Here is a 21,297-nt window from a genome sequence, read left to right on the forward strand (position 1 = left end):
CCCACTCCATCCTGGTCTAGGAAGGTGAACATCCAAACTGGCTAGGCTCCCACAAAGCCAGAACATGTAGTCGGATCAAAAACCAGTGCCATTGTCCCTGGCTTCTCAGCAGCCCTCATTGTCCGCCATATTCAGAGAGTCCGGTTTTATCCCATGCTTTTTCAGTCACAGTCCAGCTGGCCTTGGTGAGCTCCCAATAGATCAGCCCCACTGTCTCCGTGGGTGGGTTCACCCCTCTTGGTCCTGACTTCCTTGCTCATCTTCTCCCTCCTTCTGTTCCTCATTGGGACTTTGGGAGCTCAGTCCAGTGCTCCAGTGTGGGTCTCTGTCTCTTAAGGGTGGGGTGGGAGGGGGGTAAGGGGAGATGGGGAGAGAAAAGTGAGAAGGGTAGGATGGGGAGAACTTGGGGCAACAGGATGATTGGGATAAAGGAAGGTTGGATAGGGGAGCAGGGAAGCATATATCTTAATTAAGGGAGCCATCTTAGGGTTGGGAAGAGACTTGGACCTAGAGGGGCTTCCAGGTGCCCAAGGCGAGGTCCCCAGTTAGTTCCTGGGGCAGCTGATGATAGGGAACCTGAAATGATCCTATCCTATAGCCATACTGATGAATATTTTGCATATCACCATAGAACCTTCATCTGGCGATGGATGGAGATAGAGACAAGACTGATCTTTCTAACCTGAGCTGCGAGGCAATTGAGTAATCCCTACTAAATATATTACCTCAGTCCAGACACCTTCTCTGGTAATGTCTTTTATTTATTCTCTTTGTCTCTTTATTCATGTGTCTCACTATGAACACTGTTCAGGGAGGCAGGGAGTGAGAGTTCCTAGGATCAATGTCCACAACACAACTAGAATACTTTTCTACTTATCATGCTCTTAAGTAAACAAATCAGGAGGCAATGATGCCTGAATTTTTATTGATCGGGCATTATAGTAGAATGAATAGAGAAAAAGCCAGAAAAGACAATAGGGAGTTGCAGAACTGATCCTCCCAGGCCAGATTACCTGCTCAGTGCTTTGAGTGGGAAGCTCTCTCTGCTCCCCTTCACCTTCTCAAAGTGAGCATCCAGTAAACTGAAGGTAAGCACAGTGCGTGGCTATCCTGAGCCTAGGCTGTTCACCCTCCATGCTAAGTGTTTTAAATGCATTGTCTTATTTCGGTCTCAAAGCACCTTTGCTGGTGGTTTCAGTAGCTAACATTATCCTAAATTTTACAGATGGCAATCTCAGAGAGATTAAGCAGCTTGCCCAAGGTTACACAATTAGGGGTAGAGCCGAAGAGTAAAATCCGTATCTCTGTTCCCAGTGCATTTAACCCCACTTAAGGATTCCCAACCACATCAGTTTGTAAGATCTGAGCACACATTTCCATCTTCTCCTCTAATCAATGAGCTCCTTCAGGGAAGAATTTATTGCTCATTAATATTACATCTCTACGGCAAAGAATAATGCCTAATAGAGAACAGAAACTCAATGACTGTCAAGTAAATAATAGGTTGAATTAAAAAAATAAAAGATGAAAAGAATTAATTTGAAAAAGAAAGGGTAAAGTCAGGGCCAACGCTCATTTGATAACAGATGACTCTTTTATAAGAAGTACCATTTTTTTTTGCTATAGAAATAAATAAAATGCTTTCAAAAATTTTCTTTACACCAGGACTTAAATGAATGATTGAAATTCTATAATCAGAACATGACACAACCAACACCAGAATATAATCATATGCTGTCTATAATAAGCTACTTCAAGTTTTCTAATGGGTCGCAGTTCTATAATCTAGGCACAAGAAGAAGATATACTCTTGGCAATAGTTAACACAAGTGCTTCAACTGGCTTAGATGGAAAGCAATCCCCATATTTGCACTCTATAGATGTTCTCTGTTTCCTTATCAGGAAGCAGACAGTCTTCTCTGGTACCTTCACATCCTCTGCCATCTTCCTCCAGCTTTTGGCCAGCTTGACATCTGCAGTAATAACTGCCAATCGTATTGCAGCATTGGTCTTGACAGCCACCATTGTCAACAGCACATTCGTTTATATCTGCAATTGAATAGTTGTATAGAATCAGTCTTTCCAAAGTAAATACACAGAAAAAAACCTCCAATGCCTCTCCTAAAATCGATCCACCAATTTGGCATTCCTTCCTCATCAGATTTTAAGGAGAAAAGAAGAGCATCTAATTTTATTTTATTTTATTTATTTTGTGTCTATGTGCACTTGTGTGTGAATATACATGTGATTACAGGTGTGCACACGGCACAGCATGCTGATGGAGATCAGAGGACAACCTCAGATGTCCTCGCCTTCGACCCCCTTTGAGACAGGTTCTTTTTGGTGTATGCTATGATAGTTGGCCTTTGAGTTTTTGAGATCTCCCTTTCCTGTCACATCTTGTCACAAAAGCACTGGGATTGCAGCTGTGCAACTGTGCCCAGCTATGCACGGGTGATTAACCTTAGGTTCTCAAGCTTGAGCAGCAAGAGGTTTAGCTAGTGAGCCATATCCCAAGTCCAAGCATCTCATTTTAATCAGAGCTAATGTGTCATAGAGAAATAGCCACATCCTAATTGTTGATATCTGTAGTAATAACTATTTTAAAATAGTTAAATAAGGAGTTTTTAGTGCTATAGATTTGGAGAGTTTGTAGGACAGATATAGAAATTTCCTACAAGTCAGCAATTCAACGTGAGATCCAGAACATAGAGAGAAATTACAGTAGTGTTCTGTAGTATCTAGCAGGGGTTGGGGATTAAACAGAACTATTGCTTTGCTGAGTCTTCTTCTAAACCCATGGCTAAAAGTCTTTAGTTTTAGAACTCAAATTTATGCATTGCTCCTATGCAACTAATGCCTGAGAAATATTCTAATTTATTTTCAGCCTTGACAGTGGCCTGGCTGGTTACATTATTACTCTTGTGCTCATATCCGCATAGTCAGTGTAAGCAGAGTAGTTACCTTGATAGATGCTTGCTCAGTAAGACGAGTGTGGGTAGGAGAGGGAAGGTGGGGAAGGGAAAGCATGAGGGAGCAGGGCAAGTAAGGATGGGAGATCTGGGCTGGGGAGAGAAGAGGAAAGACTGACCAGTGAGGAATAGTGGAAGCCACTGAGGGCATCCAACCTGAGGGCTTGTGTGTGCTAGGCTATGCTCTGGTGTGAGCCTAACCACAGAGGAGCAGCACAAGCTCGCTGCAGGGACCAAGTATGGTTATTATTCAATAAACATTCTGTGTAGTTGAAGGTTACAGCTGCTTTGATCTTGAGACACTACAGACCAACTTCACTTTTTTGTAAGGTGTCCAGACAAACTTGGACTGTGAATTTTTCTGTGTTTTTGTCTGCCTTCCTTCATTAACCATCCATTTATAGACACACCCTTGAGCTGCAGGAACTTGCAGTTCAGTCTTTCTTGCTATATATACTGCAGTATTCTAAGGATTTACCAGAATGTTTATTTATCCACTTCACAGATAAAGCACAATTGATCATTTTTTTCTGTTTTGGTGACTGGGAAGAATATTGACATGAATATTCTCACCTAAGCAAGCCTTCAGTGGATTTACACATGTCCTTCCACTGGATGATAGATCTCAACTGGAGTCACAGGGTCAGATAGTCCAACATGTTCTGTTTTAATGGTTATAACCAAGCAGTCTCCCAAAGAGATTAATCTGAATTATACTCCCACCAGCTGTGTATTGGGGACCAAATTCTTCCAGTATTTGGGATATCCTGTTTCTGATTCAAATCCTCTGGAGATTTTATAATGGCACCATGTTTTGTCTTAATATGCATTTTCCTGGTTATTAATTAGGCTAAGCACATTTTCATGTTATTGGCCATTTGAGTGACATTTGTTGAAAAGTTTGTTCAAATAGTTTGTCAATTTGTTTAAGTCTTAAAATATTGGTTATTATAGTTATTGGTCTTAGGGCACAACCTCAAACTAAAGATATATTTGTAATCGACTTTGTCTCCCTTCAAGCCTTGAAAGGGTGGCTTTCTAATATGCACATTCTTGTAGTGGAAATAAATCTGTATTTCTATCACTCCATATATAAAGATTCATCTGATCAGATTAAAAATGCTGTATTATGATTTCTAATTGGTCTTAAGAATAAAAACCCAAAGTCGGATAGTAGGGATGAAAGCAGAGTAACCACCCATTAGGGAGTTCTTACCTCTACCAATGCTCAGACCAAAGGGGTGATCCTGTCCCTGTGAAAACTCAGACTGCATCTATAGACTTCATTTGAGCTCCTGTCTCCTTCTACCTTATATTCTTCTCTCTGCCCAGTCTTATCTCCTCTTATCTCCACATCCCTAGTGATGGGATTAGAGGTGTGTGTCACCACTACCTAGCCTCTATAGCTAACTAGTGGTGCACTCTGATCTCTAGGGAAACTTTATTTGTTAGATTATAAATAAAATATCACTTCAGAATGTTCTCATTTCATACATATTTGGTTCAAAAACAAGTGTTATGTCTTACAATTACTGAATATATACAGAAAACTATTTGGTTTCTTATTAATTTTATAAGGTATTAAATGACACTGACTGATTTTGCATCTCTAAAATAAATCTCATCAAGATTTTATATGATTCAAATGATTCATTTATGATTTCAGCTAGGATTTTTAAAACAATTTTTGTGGTTATATTTATGATATGACTAGTATTCTTTTTTTCCTTATAAATCCCCACATTTTTGATAACACCAGGTTCTTATACCCACCTCTCATGGGAATGAAAGCAAGTTAAAAATATTTTTTTATCATCTTAATAGTTTGGTTTTATTTCTTACATCAATGTTTGTTTAAGTTCATTTACTATGCCACTTGCAGCATGTGGTTCTTTGTATAATGTGTGTCTCTATGTGTGTACTCTGTTGTGTGTTGTGTGTGCAATCACTTATGAGCTTAATTTATTTATTACACGTAAAAATATTTGGTTATACAGCTTAATGCATTGGAGTAAATTGTATCACTCAAAGAATTTTTTTCTATTCCATATAAATTTCTGAATCTACTGCTGCTAAGTTTTTTTTTTCAATATTTCCACACTTTTAGCTACCCAGCCTGCTCAATCTGTACTTAAATCTCTACTCTTGTTCCCAGAACCCATTTTGAGGAAGGAATACTGAGTAATGTGTTTGCATTAGGTTATAAATTTTCTTCTTCCTTATTTTTACTGGAATTGTTTTAAATTCCTTTATATCTTTCTGTTGTCTAGAATCTGTTTATGGTTTACCTATCTTCTATCGTCTATCAATCTACTTATTTATCTATCTGGGTAAGTAGGCATATGTCATCTGTCTATCATCATTCATACCTCTATTTAGTCACTGTTCAATTATTGTGAAGAGACACCATGACCAAGCAATTCTTACTGCCCCCACCCCACCAAAGGAAACATTTAATTGGGAACTTACATACAGTTTCAGAGGGTTAGTCCTTTATCATCATAGCAGGGATCATGGCAGCATACATTTTTCTGGAGCAAAAGTTGAAAGCTACAGCCTGATCTATAGGCAGCAGACAGAGACAAAGCAACACTGGGCTTGGTGTCGGTTTTTGGAATCTAAGAGTCCACTTTCAGTGACACACTTCCAACAAGACCATCCCTCCCACTCCTTCCCTGACAGCTCATCAACTGGAGACGGGTGTTAGCTTATTCTCATTCAAACCCCACCTCAGCATCCACTTAACATCTCCATCCCAGCCATTTGTCATTCATCGTGTGTTTTCCAATACCAAGGTCTTGGCACTATTCAGTTTTCAGTGTTGCTCGTTTGTCTTCTGTCTTAGTTATCCTGTGCTTTGTCACTACCTTTCTTCTTCTTTCTGTGTGTTTCTCTTACAGTTCCAACTTCAATCATTGTCTTCTAATCTTACTCTAAAACTTTACTTCTGTTCACCCATATATGCATGTGACAGTCTACCCCAGCAATGAGTGGTTAAAAGAAAATGTGTTATTTTCTTTCGTGTTTCTGAGGATTGCTAAGCCCAATTTGATGGTCCTCCCAAGATGGTCAGTAGAATCAGTTGGCAGTTGAACTCCTCCTGTATGCTGGCTGTTTACTCATAAATTGGGAACTGGGTGGAGGCTCTAGAACTTCTGGAGAAAGAGAAATAGGGTGAGAATGAGGAGAAGGACAAGGAGAAGGAGGAGGAGCAAGAAAGGAAGGATAAGGAATTCGTCCTTTTAGTGAACAGTTTCATGGGTGATCTGGGAGAGAAAAACACTATGATAGCTTCTGAAGACAGTGTACTGCACTGAGACGTTTGGGGTAGGTATAATTTTCCAAAGCTAAAGTATTGCCTATCCTTCACTTGCTTTTGTTCCTCATGTTGCATTTTAATTATTGTTCAGCTCAAAACAATTACCAGTATAAATAAACATTTCTTCTTCAGGTTATTTTAAATTATATTTTGGGGTCTTTCTTAAAAACCATTGTGAACTTTCTATTGTTTTGTTATGAAATTCTAGATCAATTTTATGGTGCAGTATATACATATTCAACAAAATCTCAATTCTTCAAAATCTGTTACATTACTTTAATTCTAGCATTTCCCCAGTATGGGTTTCACATTATATGTATACAATTTGAATATGTATAAACATGTATATTTAATTAATCCAAGTTTGTTACCAGGGTTTTCATATTTTTACATCTTTTGAGGATTTTCTCAATCTCTTTATCAGATTTTGTTTGTCCTATTATGATGGAAAGTTTTGTTTCATACAGTTTGACGCTTTATTAACATTGCCACATTTTCCTAGCACACACGACTCTTTGTTATAAAACGTGCCTCTTTAGATCCAGCATCTTTCATTGGAGCTGACTTTTCTGTTAGATTGTTACCTGTATCTATTTCCTATTGATGACTGTTTGCATGAATTTCATTCTCTGAAGTCTACTTTTACACTTCATTATCCGAACATTTGAAATTTCTCTATGTATTATTTGAATATATTCTAGCTCTTTCCGAACATAAACATATTCTAGATACTTCACTCTTTACCAAAAGGATGATGGTATGTAACTGAGCTCTAACTACTGACACCTTCGAATTAAATCTATCATTTGCTTATTTCTATAAAGTTACTGTGTATCATGTTATAACTTCTATTAATAAGCACCTTATTTTAAATTTATGATTTTAGTCTGCAACTTTTCCTCTCTTTTCAACTGCCCGCTGAATATTAATTTATTACTTTTTGTGACAACCCTAGCACAGCATTCATTATTATATTCTAATATAGATTAGGGCTTAACCACTTCCAGAACCTATAGTCACTGGAGTTCCTTTGACAGTGGTAGGCTTGGAATTTTTGCACCATTGTCATTGTTATGGTGGTTTCAGATGTTTAAATGATGTCTACCTCATATTATTATTTTATGTAATGAATAACATCTGTTTACCCTTCTATTCACTCTTTCTTGGACTTATCATTTTTTCCTCCATTTATCTGCCCCTTTCTAGAACAATGTTGTCTTTCTGGAAATGACCAGAATATATATTTTCATGTTTATAATTAGGTAGGAATTTTTCATGTTTTGTTGTGAAATATGTCTTTAGCTGATTATGTATTTTAAGAGTTTTACAATTATGAGAAAATTATGAAAATAAGAGTTACCCTGCACCATACATTCCCCACATCCCATGACAATAAAACCTTATATTAGCTAGATACATTTATTTAATTAATGAGTCAATATCAATAGGCCATGGCTACACATTAATGACATTTCCTGCTTTAAAATAATCCCCCTTTTCTGTCTCAGGAGTCCTTCCATGACATCACACCAAGTTAATTGCCTTGTCTCCTTAAGCCTCAAACTTTCTATACTTTTGATGCCCTTGAGAGTTTTGAGAAAAACTAATTAGATGTTGTGAGGTGTAATTTTCGATATACTTTTGTATGATGTTTATCTTGTTTTAGGTTGGAAATCATGTTTTTGATAAGAGAGACCACAGGGATAAAGGGTAATTTTCACATGTACAGGACTTAGCTTGGTTGGTGCTGACCTTGATATATGGCTGACTTAGTACCTGCCAGTTTCCTCATTTTACAGTAACAAGGTTGTCCTGGGTCTTTCATCCTCTTTAAAGCAAAGCAGTCATACAGAGCTGTGCACTATACAATTAAAGCATCCCATAGTCACCTGAAACTTTCTCCCTGGAGACCTACCTCTTCTCCATTTACTGCATGACAAATTTTAAGAGCCATATGTTACAGCACATATATCCATGGATCTATCAACCATGTTCTGAAAGAAGAGTGTATATATGTACATATATTACAGTACACATATCCATGGACCTATCAGGCATGCTCTGGAAGAAGAATGTGTATATTTACATGTGTTACAATACACATATCCATGGATCTATCCATCATGCTCTGGAAGAATCAGAAAGAATAAGGTTAAATATACTCAGTAATTAACCATGAATGAAATGACTGTGGATGGTTTTGTTTTTTGGTCATGTATCTTTCTATTTCTCAACATATTTTTAGTAAAACTTGAGGGGAAAATGATAAAAGGAGAATAATTTTATAAAGCTACCACGAGAATCAGATTATATTACATGTTCAAAATATTTAGTGCATTTCGTGATATAGAATAAACTCTATAAACAGTGGTCATTATTGTTAGAAGAACAATACTGGTTTTTATTATCACATATATAGGAGGCCAGTATATCCTTGTGCTCACAGATAGCAGTAGGGAAGGCTGGAATGTTAGCACACCTGATTGTTCCTTCAGCAGAAGGAACAAAATATCTCCTCTCTGCCCAGAAGGCTGGGAACAGACTTGCATAGTAGCCTGGTGACCTATGTAGTATCTGTGTGAGACCACACTGGACATTATGCCAGAACCTTATCATAAGTGTGTTTTTCTCAGTCCATTTATAGTACCTATCTTTACAGAAGGTGTCATGTACTTTACAAAGAATTTCAATGTAGTCACATTTGATTTTTATTTAGCTTACTTTATTCCTCAAGGAGATTTATGCATGTTTTATATTGCACACGACATTGACTTAATTATCACCAGGAAAATTTCATCAAATTGTGTTGTGCTTAAATATGTCTAAAATAAAACACTTGGAGTCAGACCCTCAAAGTTTGAACCAACATCAGCTACTTAGTCATGTTGAACTGAACTGCCTTCTTGACTCCCAAGGATATCCACTCTGCTGGCCAAGGAAGTCACAGAAACCAGTCCCTCCCCACTCCACATATTTAAAAATCCAAACCTGGTTAACAGGAAGTGTTCAATTGCTTTCTGTTTAATTTAAATTGAACAATAGCAAGACTATCTTCTGATACGGCCTATTGTATACTTTTCAATACAGAAAGCTCAAAAACAATCTTGATTTCCCTGGATATACTTTCATGCAATTCTGTTATCTGTCAACTGTTGGCTGAATAATCCGAGGAAAAGTTAAGCCCCGATGCCTTAATCTGTTGATTTTCCAGTTGCACATTGACATTCTATGAATATAAGACAGACATACACATGTGATTCAATGGCATTAATTTCTACTTATTTCTAAAAAGAAAATGAGAACATATGGTACATGCTAGGTGACCTCATGTGCCCATAAAAATACATGAAAACATAAAGTTTTGTTATCAGTTAAAAATTTGCTGGGTTTGTAAGAAAGTATTTGAAAGTCATTGACTTTGAAGATGGTTCTGAAAACCAGGTCAACACTTAGGATTTTAAATTGCAGTTTTATAAGACTCAGGCATGATAGATTTCAGGCTGTTTCATGTAGCCAATGTCATTCAAGGTTGCAAATAAATTTGGTCTTTCAAAAGCACGATGAATGACAAAATTCTCTGACACACAGCAAGTCTTCCAGGTTTGTCGTGACAAAAGTTCAATGATACCATCAAGGCTATCAGTCCATCTGTAATGACAAACTGCAGTCTCTTGGGGAATTAAATATGATGGCAGCAAGAGCAGTACTGCATTTCTGTTACAGGACAAAAATCATAGTACAGCCTGAAAGGAGTAAAAAAATATCTGCATAAAGCAGCTATTAATTTTTCCCTTTAAGCAAAATTAGTATATTTGGTTCTTTGTATGTGATCATTTTATTAAATGGGGCATCTATCTTAAGTTTCATGCTTCATTTAGTCTGTTGTTTCGGTGTTAGTGAATTTTCATATGGATTTTAGAAGCTTGACAGCTACAGTGAAGAGAGGTAGTGACAACAGAGCAAAGAGGCAAGAGGAGAAATGTTTGATTTTAATTCAAAATTTTCTCCAAACTAAATAATATATGTCCTCCAGCTTAGCATGCATACTATTGCTTTGTTTTGAAGGGACTTTGTGTTTCCTTTGTGAAAACTTCCACAAAGTGTATGTAAACCTTACATACCATCTTGATTTTGTTTTTTGAAACAGGGTTCCGCTGTAACTTTGGGGCGTGTCCTGGAACCAACTCTTGTAGACCAGGCTGGTCTTGAACTCACAGAGATCCGCCTGTCTCTGCCTCCCAAGTGCTGGGATTAAAGGCATGTGCCACCACCACTCTGCTATCAGCCTGATTTTTAAGCAAGTAGGTTTAATGAAGTTATGATCTATAGATCTGACTGCAGTCAGTGTCTACAGAAAATCAGTCTAGCTGCATTTAGGTGTCATGTTTTAAAAATTCTTTGCAAGTTAAAGTGACCTATTGCATCACTTCCTATCACTAGCAAATTTGTGTTTGCTATGTCTTAGATCCCTCTAATTTGTTGACATTTTGGATTACATCAAAAGTACATAAAATATCTCTTCTGAAGATTATAGATAATATGTAGAAATGACTTCCAGCTACAATTTGTCTTAGGTTATTGTTACAATGTTGTAAATGTGGTCCTATTTAAAAATCAGCCTGATTCTCTCTATTTCAGTCACTAGGAAACAAAGAAGATCTCAGAAAATTATATAGACCTCCATGAGTCTTCTGAGGCTCAAAATTGAGTGTCTTCTACTATTTATCATCATTAATGAAGATAGAAGGAAATAAAAACCCATGCCATCAGACAACAGGGCACCAAACTTATGGTTCTGAGCACCTACTGTCTGTTTCTATACTGTCATGAGTGTCAGGTCACATCTCTGTTCTCACTCATTTCAAAGAGTGTGACAGTCATCCACTAAAATATTGAGTACTGTAGCTATGAAAATTCCCTTTGCCTTTGAAATCTAGCCTGAGTGCTCTAACTGTTGTGAAAACAAATGCTTTGTTACATTTTCTTTCACAGAAAACTATTTAAAAAAGACTCAGCAGTTTATCCAGTGAAGAAAATTGATGACAAAAGTTACAAAATAATTCCACACTAGTTCAGAATTATGTATAATAAATGGTTGTTTACTTAGTGGTAGACTCACAGATCACACTCTTAGATCACAGTCCTCTGCATGAATGGGGAACTGGAACCAAATTCATCAGTCGTAAGCAAGAGAGCAAGTGCATGCTTTACAGCTGCATTTATAGTAAAAGAGAACACACTCAGGTGGGCTGTTATCTTAAAGGCTATTGTTTGAAGGAGCTCCCACAGCACCTCCCTCTTTTGTTTAAATAATAGCATTCCAAATCCAATATAAAACTATATACACTAGAAACATATATCAAGTATAAAATTAAAATTACAATCAGCATAAACAATATTAAGCAAGAAACATATGATAAATGTTTTAATAATCATTCTATCCTAAGGAGTCTAAGTCTTGTATTAGAATTGGCCTGGATAGGTCAGTTGATAAAGCATGAGACTCTTAATCTTATGGTTGTGGGTTCGAGCCCCACATTGGGCATCATTTATTGACAGAGGATTCTGTCCCATCCAATCCTACAGTTGTTCATTCCCAAAGAAATACACAGAGTCTTACATTACTTATAAACTGGTTGGCCTATTAGCTCAGGCTTCTTATTAACTCTCATACCTTAATTTAACCCATAATTCTTGTCTGTGTTAGCCACGTGGCTTGGTACCTTTTATCAGCAAGGCATTCTCATCTTGCTTCCTGTGTGACTGGGTAACAACTGCAGATTGAGCCTGTCCTCTTCCCATAATTCTCCTGTTATCATCACCATGCCTATACTTCTTGCCTGTTCACCCTGCCTATACTTCCTGCCTGGCTACTGGCCAATCAGCATTGTATTAAAACAATACAAGTGACAAATTTTTACAGGCTACAAGATGATTGTCCCACAGCAGAAAATTGTGGGGAAAAAAAAGAGAAAAACACAGGATACATGTTCATAGAAGAATTCTACCATAAAATGCTGCATTAAATAAATATACACATGCACTGGGACTGAGACAATTACAAAGGCTACATCCATGTAATACAGCCTACTTGTTATTTTAAAGAAGTTTAATGAAAGTTATGGAAATACTGTAACTATAGCATGCTCTCTTTAAGCTTGTCCTGGCTCACAAAGCTTGCAACAAATCATCCCATTAAGTAACTAGTTTGAAAAGTTATTCTTCGTCTTAACATTGTTATCACTTGTTCATGGTTAAGATATTGGCAGTTTAGCAGGTAAAGGCTCTTGCTACCACACATGAAGACCTGAATTTTCTCTTGAAGACCTACATGGAACAAGGAAAGGACTGACTTCCTCAATTTGTCCTCTGACACTTAGGGGTGAACAAATATGCCTGTGCACATGCAAACACACACACACACACACACACACACACACACAGAAATGCAATAAATCTAAGAAATTGGGATACATTTGTGCTTTTAGAGCCGAGGATGTGACCCTGCTAGTAGAGAATGCATCAGCATGAACAAAGCCTTGAATTCAATTCTGAACGCTGTCTAATATTAAATGTGGTGGCAATCTTCCTGTTATTTCAGACTTGAGTAACAAGTTTGAAGCCATTCAGGACTACACTCTATAATAGATATAGAATATTTGATGTTTTAGAAGCTTACTTGAAACTGAAAATGTCTAATGAAATAAGCAGTTGCATGTTAACTACAGTGACAGTCAAGTTAAGGACATTGTGATGGTTTGAGTCATAATGGCACCATATGCTCAAAATTTGAATGGTTGGTCCCCAAATATTGGAACTGTTTGGCAAGAATTCGGAAGTGTGGCCCTGTTGGAGCAGGCACAGCCTTAGTCTGTCACTTCAAAAGCCCACTCTGGGCGCAGGTCACTCTTCCTGCCTGGAATTTGTCAGATATAAGCTCTCAGCTACTGCTCCAGCACCATGCCTGCCTGCCTGCTGCCAATCTCTCTGGTATAGTAATTATGGACTAACATTCCAAAACTGTAAACAAGGCCCTAATTAAATAATTTATTTTATATATTGCCTTGGTCATGGTGTCTCTTCACAGTAATAGAAGAGTGGCTAAGTCAGATGTATACTGGATCTGAATTGCAAATCTTTCTTTTATTTAATTCATGTATCGTTTTCCCTATTCTGCATCTGTAAAATGAGGCTAATGACATTGATACCTCCTCTATCAGTTGTTTGCGAAAAATTAAATAAATTATTATGTAAAATTGATGACCTGTGAAGATTCAATAAACTAAACTTCCAGTAAGTAGTATCATCATTTCCCCAATGGTAATTACTTAAAACTTTTATTCTCCTTTAAAATGTTATTCTATTTATAGTAAAGTGATCTTCTAAAACAAATTGCTTTAATTCAAATTCTTTGTGCAGTTTATAAATAATCCTCATCAATTTACTGCACAAAAAGTTGTTCCATTGAACGACATGATTTATGTAACACCTGAGTTTACTGTACTTTCATCAGGAAAAGTCACAGGCACAATTATACAATATAACTAAAAAAATCTTATAAAAAAGTAAAAGTAAGCTGTGAGGTGCAGTGAATAAAAGCACTCACTTCAAAGACCTCCTAGAGTCTTGAGTTTGATCCCCTGGGCCCATGCAGAAATGGTGTATACAGTGACTCACACCTGCAATCCCAGCCCCAGGATTTTCTCTGTGTCTCTCATTAATACATAAAACAAATAAATATCTTAAGGTTGAAATAATTCATCCTTTCATTTCTGTATCCTTTACATTTCTGTATGCTATCAACAACACAAGTATAGTCATATACTGTGATATAATGTAAATGTAATTGCATTATATCACTTTATAAAGTATTCATTTTCATTAGAATTTTATACTGAGTAGTAATTGAAGTTCACAAATCAGAGAGACAAAGGATAATTATGCATAAAAGGTTGAATAAAACTCTCTGAATTATGATGGTGATTTTAGAAACTTCGATTGTACAACAGTGTTACATGATCACATGAAGAGTTACAGGGATCAAGCTTGCTGAAAGAGGAAGAATCAGCCTCCTGTAGCCATGAGCTCCCACACAGGCTGCCCAGTCCCATATGGCTAGTCATGGATACATGTGCATATTGACAACATGAGTAGTAGATTATAAATTATCTTTATAATTATTATAAACATTAGGAGATTATAAATATATTCATGTGTACATAAGTATATAGATTCAACAAAAATGATGAAAGCCAAGGTCATGAATTTGGGAGTGGGGACACTGGAGGAGTTAGAGCTAGAAGTGACAAAGATGTAGTACCCGTGTGTGCGGTTTTCAAAGACAAACTATTCTAACACTCAAAAACAAAAGGAGGAAGGAAGGGAAGGGAAGGAAGGAAGGTGGGAGAGAGGGAAGAAGGGAAGGAAGGAGAGAGGGAGGGAGAGAGGAAGACGAATAAGTCTCCAGAATGAAGCACAATTTGCTGTCCCAAAGTCATCTCTTGGCCAGCTTCCCAAATGGTCTTGCATCATGGGCTCATGGCAGTCACAGATATGACATTTATGTGCACTGTGTTTTATACAAAGTACTGATGTATCCTGAGACATGTCAAGGAGATAAATTGTACCTGTAGGTATTTGTTCATGAAGTAGCCTTTTATAATTTAGAAAAGCCTCTTAGTTGAATATATGACAAGTGCCAATAATTCCTGGATGGAAAACTCAGCTATTAATTTATATTTTATAAAGAAACTGAGACAGTAAGCAATCATTCTCAGTACCTTATTTAGTAAATGTCATTATGTTTATCCCACAGCTTCCAAGGAGGGAGACTTTATTGGTTTGGAAGTTCATCTTCAAAAGCTTGCTGGTTTCTAGGGATGCATGAACTCAACCAGTTGTTTTAACTTAAGAGGAAAGGCTGTATTTTCTCTCACTATGTTGTGAGCTTTCTTCCTCAAAAATAAGTTTCCTTTTCTCATCCCATCCGGTTCATCAGAAGTTATTGTCTGATTTAAAATATCAGTTTCCATCCAGTATGAATACAACATCAATACCGTTGGCATTCAGTTCATGACTGCAGTTCTGTGCCATGCATCTCCCCAGTCACTGGACAGGCAGCTTTTACAGCCCTGATAACTATGTGTTTGTGAGCTCCTAAAACCACCTTTTAACTTCCTTCATTTAATTTTCTACTTTAAAATGGAGGGGGACAAAGCCTTAGTGAAAATATTTCTTGAGTCTCAGAAGATTGATCTAAAGGAACAATTTTTTCTTTTCTTTTTTCTTCTCTTCTCTTCTTTCTTTCTCTCTTTCTTTCTGTTTGCACATCTCCATGTGAAGGGTGTGAAGGTGTGTTCATAAATACCATATACACCAGGACATAGAAAGGTGCTATGGAGCCAAAGTTGAAATTCTGACTCTAGCTCTGACTCCAGCTCTTCTTGGTGACATATCTATTAGTGCCTCTGTATAAGGATATCACCCTGAAATTCAGTGACTGAAACTACAATTACTTTGTTATCTGGAAGGTTCTGTGGGTTAGGACATAGAAACAGGCTTGTCTTGGCAATCTTAGCTCTAGTTCACTCTTGGGTGCACCAAATTGTGGCTGGAGCTGGAAGTACTAGAAGATGCTAGCCTTTGGTTTCTTCTCTTCCTCCTCCTCCTCCTTCTCCTTTTCTTCCCTCTCCTCTTTCTAACCCCCCCCCCACTCTCCTTTAAACTTAAGCTGCTCCTGCTTCCTTAGGGTAGGTAGCTCGGTAATCTCAGAGCATGCCAACCATGGACAGATGGATTGACAGAGCTACAGAAGGCCAGAGTCTCAAAATGATGCTCCAGTGGGTGTGGACCCTCAGTCCTGACCTAACCTTGGGAACACCCACAGCATCACTTCCTGCTACATACTGGTTGTTTCTTAGGAGACTCTAGCGAAATGTAGATTCAAACAAAGGGATGAGGCCCTTCTTGATGAGGCACCAGCACAACTGTTGAAGCCTTCTGGGAAGGGTGCTGCTATTACAGACAGTTCTTCTTCCAAACCCTAACTTTATACACTTTTGTCCCTTGTCTACAAAGCAGAAGTACCCTGTAGTGATTGTTCAGGTTTTCCAGAGATTCTAAGAAGATAATCCTCTTTCTAAACATTTACAACAACAGCAGAATGACACCCCATAAATTTAAGCTGTTATTAATGCCTTTGCCTCTCAGCGTGACTATCACCCCAGCTTCAAAGCTTTCCTTATTTTTTCCCTGAGTTTTCACCCCCTCTACAAACTCACCAAAGCTGTGAAGTTAGCTCCCGTCTATAGAGGCCTCCAGACTTCACTTTAGTTATGTATTTGTATGCATGGATCATCTGTGTGTGAATCCTGCTTCTGAGGACTCTAAATACTCGCCCAGTGGTACAGGTTGGCTTGGTTGGGATTGATTTAGTCTACAGTAATGATGCAAATAGCAGAAAAGATATATAAACTATGACCCATGGTGGAAATGAGGCAGAACAACACAGCGATCACATTGCAAAGAATGCCTGATGCTGACTCAGGTTCACTCTTTTAACAAGGTTTCTTTTTTTTCCCCCACCTTGAGAGTTTCTGTTTTTTGAAAAGTGAAAATATATATGAAAAGTAATAACTCTGAAAGACTTGATAACTAAACTAGTTACCTGACAAACTTGTATGGTTGGTAATTTCTTTTTTACAGTGTTCTCTTTAATTTATGTTTAATTTAAAAAGAATAGCACAGACAGTGCTACTGGAAAATGGCGGGTCGTACAGTCAACGCTGTGGTTTTCTCCAGTAAGGGCTGTTTTCTCCACCCCTTTGTCTAGGAGGAGTGTATCAGCCAAGTCCTGCTTCATCAGACTCAACCTTCTTGGTCCTCCAGTTTAACAAGGTTTCAAAGGTTACGGTCATCTTAATAACAGAAAGAGAGATGGCCAAGTTAAACACCTGGCTATGAGTTGGAAACCTTAGGTCTTCAGTTATAAGGAACATAGAATACCTTCTTATGACAGAATCTCAGACCTAACTGGTATTTCAGCGATCACCTCTCTCCACACAGAGGAATCAACACTGCGTCTCTCTCTAATGCAATGAAATCTGATCCAAGAACAGCACCCATATCAAAAAGAAAGACCGGGGCTCCTTCTAGACTGAACCACAGGCCACCAGTCCTGCAAAGTTTTAAGTAGGACTTGCTTTCTTGCTCTGTGCCTAATCATTTAAATTCCATAAAAAAAGAAAATCACAGTACATTAAAATTTCAAAAAGCCATTTGGGAATAATCCAACTCTAGCATTCTCATTTCCCGGGAGCCCAGAGATATTTCAGATGAATTTGCAGTTGAACTCCAGGAATGTCAGGTCTCAGGAACAACAGACGAAGAGGCTCTAATTAGCTGTGATGAACACTGATTATAGAGCACGGATATAACAATGATTGCAAAAGAAAAAAAACAAGAGGTGATGCGGCAGTCCTCCATATCAAGTGGGGCTGTGTAATTAGAGGAATTTAATCCCAGCAGGCAAATGGATGTATTTGTATTTGTGCCATTTTGTGGCTTTGTAGCAGGGAGTTGCTCTTTGAAAGCACAAAGGCGATGGAAGCGTACTTATTCCGTGTGCTTTATCTATTATCCATTTAATTTGTATTTTTTTTTGTTCTTGGTCATTTCCTGCTTCCTTCTTATTCTCCACAGAAAATCCATTTCCTTCTCAATATCTGGTACTGTTACCTTATTAGAGTGATCTATTTAGAACAGCCCTTAATCGTTCTGATTAATAGAAGAGACATAAGCTCACAAGGAAGAGGAGATGCTATTTTTATATGAAATATGTGCTTTTAAGTCAATGCTGTCTCTCTCACATCTCCAAAACACAAGAAAACTGTGCCTGGCAGTGACGCCAGGGACGGTGCTGATGTCCAGAAGCCCTGCGAGGCTGGCCAGAGTATGACTGATCATAAACAAATCTCTTAAACGTAAGAAACTCATTGGTCATCTGAACTGCCCAGAAGGACCAGTCACTTGTTAGGAGATCATGGGATTCTCTTGAGCAGGAGCCTCTCTTGAAAGTCACTGTCTTTTGATTCCCTGATGGCCTGATGGAAGAGACAGGAGAGGAAAGAGGACCACAACAAGCCCTGTAAAATACACAAAGACAAAAGCAGCTCACAACAGCCTTAGCTACTGATAGCAAGTTCCTGCCGCCCTGGGGATTGCTCACAAAGCCCCTTTCCTGGGCTCTTCTGCAATTAGGTATTCAAGCTGGAATGAAGAACAAACGTAAGATCTGTTTTTACATTGTAAGAAGTTATTGTTGGTGAAGTTAGATTGAGTGGCATAATTCCTTGTTGTGACAGATTGTCTGTGTTTGCTCTGGGAACATCTTGTAAGTATAGAGAAGCAGCATAAATTGTTAGGCACACACAATACACGCCACACATCCATGTGCTCTGCACCTTCTTTAATATTTCTATCTAATAATTCTCTAGATTTAACCAGTACAATACAAGCATAGTCACTCATATGAAAATTATACCTCAGATTTTACTATCCTACAATTTAAAGCACAAAAATATCCTCTGATGGAAAGCAAATTATGCTGTCTATGATTTATGAAAAATGTGAAGAGAACACCTCATTGTCATACACATTTACTAAAGATCTGCTATCAAAGGCACTTCGTAATTCCTTTTGGGGGCACATATTTGTAACAGAAATGATCATACATCCACATTGATATATACATAAACCAAATATTTCTAATAAGCTCCTGTTACATGGCAGGCAAAAGATATGGACAAAGCAGGCCCTGGACAGAATTGCCAGGGTCCACTATGCTCAATGGGTCTCAAGGCCACAATGGTGCACAGGAGGAAAACACATGCAATAGTGTACGGCCTTCTGCTGCACTGGAATAATCAGTGAAATTTACTCATTAAATATCAGCACTGTATACAGACCAAAGCGTTCAGGGATGACCTGGGCCTCGGCCTACTAGTTTGGAAATTGCTGTACATTGTGGCTTCAGCCTGGATTAAATGTGCTATGGACTGGCAGTGACAAGTTGCGATCAGTGGGTGCTCAGGGAAGTCCTAGAGCAAGACAGACAAGTTGAGAGTTATAATTTAAGAGTTGACATAAATTGCTATGCAGGATCTTGGCAATTTAAATACACAGTAATCTTTTCTGATGATACACAATTACTCACTTTTCTGGTATCTGCCTGATGGTTAAACATGAGGTTAAAACCAAAGCCCTCAGTTTCACCCTAACATCGTCCCAATATCCCCACTTTTTGCCGCAAGAACATTACACATAACAGAAAACATGACAAAGTCTATATAGCAGCTTTGTAGTCTGCATATTGAATGGAAAGGGCATCCTTCCCACAACTAAGGAACCTTTCCAGGAGCTAAAATCCTACCACCCTGATACTCTGCGTAGGCTTTGAGCTTTCTGCCTTCCGAGGAACCATCTGCAAAGGAAGTAGAACTTGTCCTTACCCAGAGGATGGCAAACACTATTGAGTTCCACTCAGAAAACAAGCAAGGACAAAGGACAAAATCAGCATGATGGTTGCCTTAAGATAGGAAAAGTAAGTCACTGTTTCCTGGTCTATTTTTGGAGATAAGGGATAGGTGAGTGCCTGAATCAGAAACCATGAGGGGCTAATAAAAGCAATAAATAAAAAATGATGGTTTTGTCTAAAGATGTATCACCCCGATTTTGACCAAATCGCGGGTAAATTCCAATGTTACTTTCTAAAGCCTGAGTGATTACAGGAAAAAGGTTCAATTCCCCAACCGCCATCTTGTCAAGCTAATTTTTCCTCAAGGTTGCTGCATTGATCATGGTTCTAAGAGGTAATGGTGTTCAAATCCCTGTTTGCATGAGGACACATGCTTTTACTGTAATATTGTTAACAATCTAAACATTCCAAAAGGGAAAATAAAACTGCAGGAAATTGTGCTCATGACCTGAGAAGCAGAAAATCATGACAATGTTCAGGGAGTCTTGGCTTCTGAGTGTAGTAATATATTACTCACATTTTTTTTCCTACACGTTTATTCTTAAAATGTTCTCATATATGTCTTACAGTCTGGTCAGATATCTCTAGTCTTGCTGTCCTTGGGAACTGTCCCCACTCTTTCAAGGGCACCCACTTTTGCAACATTCCCAGACATTTTTTTTATTTTATTTATTTATTTTTTTGTCGTTGTTGTTAGAACAAGTTTAGGCTGAACTGCTGTTATTAAAGACTTGTGTTGCATACGTTTTTCCTGGGGAGACATGAACAAATGCTCGCACTCCCTCTGATAGAGCAGCCATGACAAACAAAAACAATCCCAGCAAAATCCAACCGTTTGTACACTAAGCTGTTTATTGGACTTAATTACAGATCATGGGTGAAGGGTTTCTCATAGGATCATAGGCGGCTACATAACACCAAGTCTCATCCCACATAGCGACAGATGTGGAGTTCCTTTTCCGCGGTCTATATAATCTAGCATTCCATAAGGCCATGAGGCGATGTTCATTGAGGGCAGAATTACATAGAATTGACTAGGAGGTTTATGAGGGAGCAGCCTGAACCCCAGGTGCTGGAGCAGTGACCTCATCCTTTTCTCCTTCTGTAAGGAAGTATCAACAGTCAACAGGCCTCACCTCAAGGATCTCTTTCAAATGATCACAGCCTCTCTGATGAATGACAGCTGTCATGCTGGGAAGTTGGTACTCCATAACTTGCTTTCCTGCTCTCTAACAAAATAGGACAGGTGCAAAGATAATAGAAATAAGGAAAGGTATTCTTCAAAATGAAGAAGAGAAAAATGTGATACTGTTCCAGCACTGAACCAAAGAAAAGCAAGGGTGGCAAGAGCTGTGGGCCTACCACTGGCAGCTGGATTAGCAGAGCTGGAGGGATGGGATTGGAGAAGAAAAGTGCATCTCAGAGAAAGGGAGAAAGATGTGCCTATGATAAAAATTAAGTTCCGTTTACTG

At 38.2% G+C, this 21,297-nt stretch overlaps 1 protein-coding gene and 1 non-coding gene across 12 annotated transcripts in view; both read right to left on the reverse strand.

The window, feature by feature from the left end:
- Positions 1-21,297, reverse strand: part of LOC121452851 (EGF-like and EMI domain-containing protein 1) — a 687,333-nt gene that overhangs the window by 254,775 nt on the left and 411,261 nt on the right. For all 11 annotated transcript variants that reach the window (XM_041659186.1, XM_041659185.1, XM_041659189.1 and 8 more), the window contains exon 5: positions 1,927-2,049. In XM_041659186.1, coding sequence (XP_041515120.1) covers positions 1,927-2,049 — 123 coding nt within the window. The remainder of the gene's footprint in view (positions 1-1,926; positions 2,050-21,297) is intronic.
- Positions 17,052-17,179, reverse strand: LOC121453089. The gene has a single exon (XR_005974964.1).

The sequence above is a fragment of the Microtus oregoni genome, unplaced genomic scaffold (assembly GCF_018167655.1).
Source record: "Microtus oregoni isolate MIOR12 unplaced genomic scaffold, Mior012 000010F_ref0000083, whole genome shotgun sequence".
NCBI classification, from domain to species: Eukaryota; Metazoa; Chordata; class Mammalia; order Rodentia; family Cricetidae; genus Microtus; species Microtus oregoni.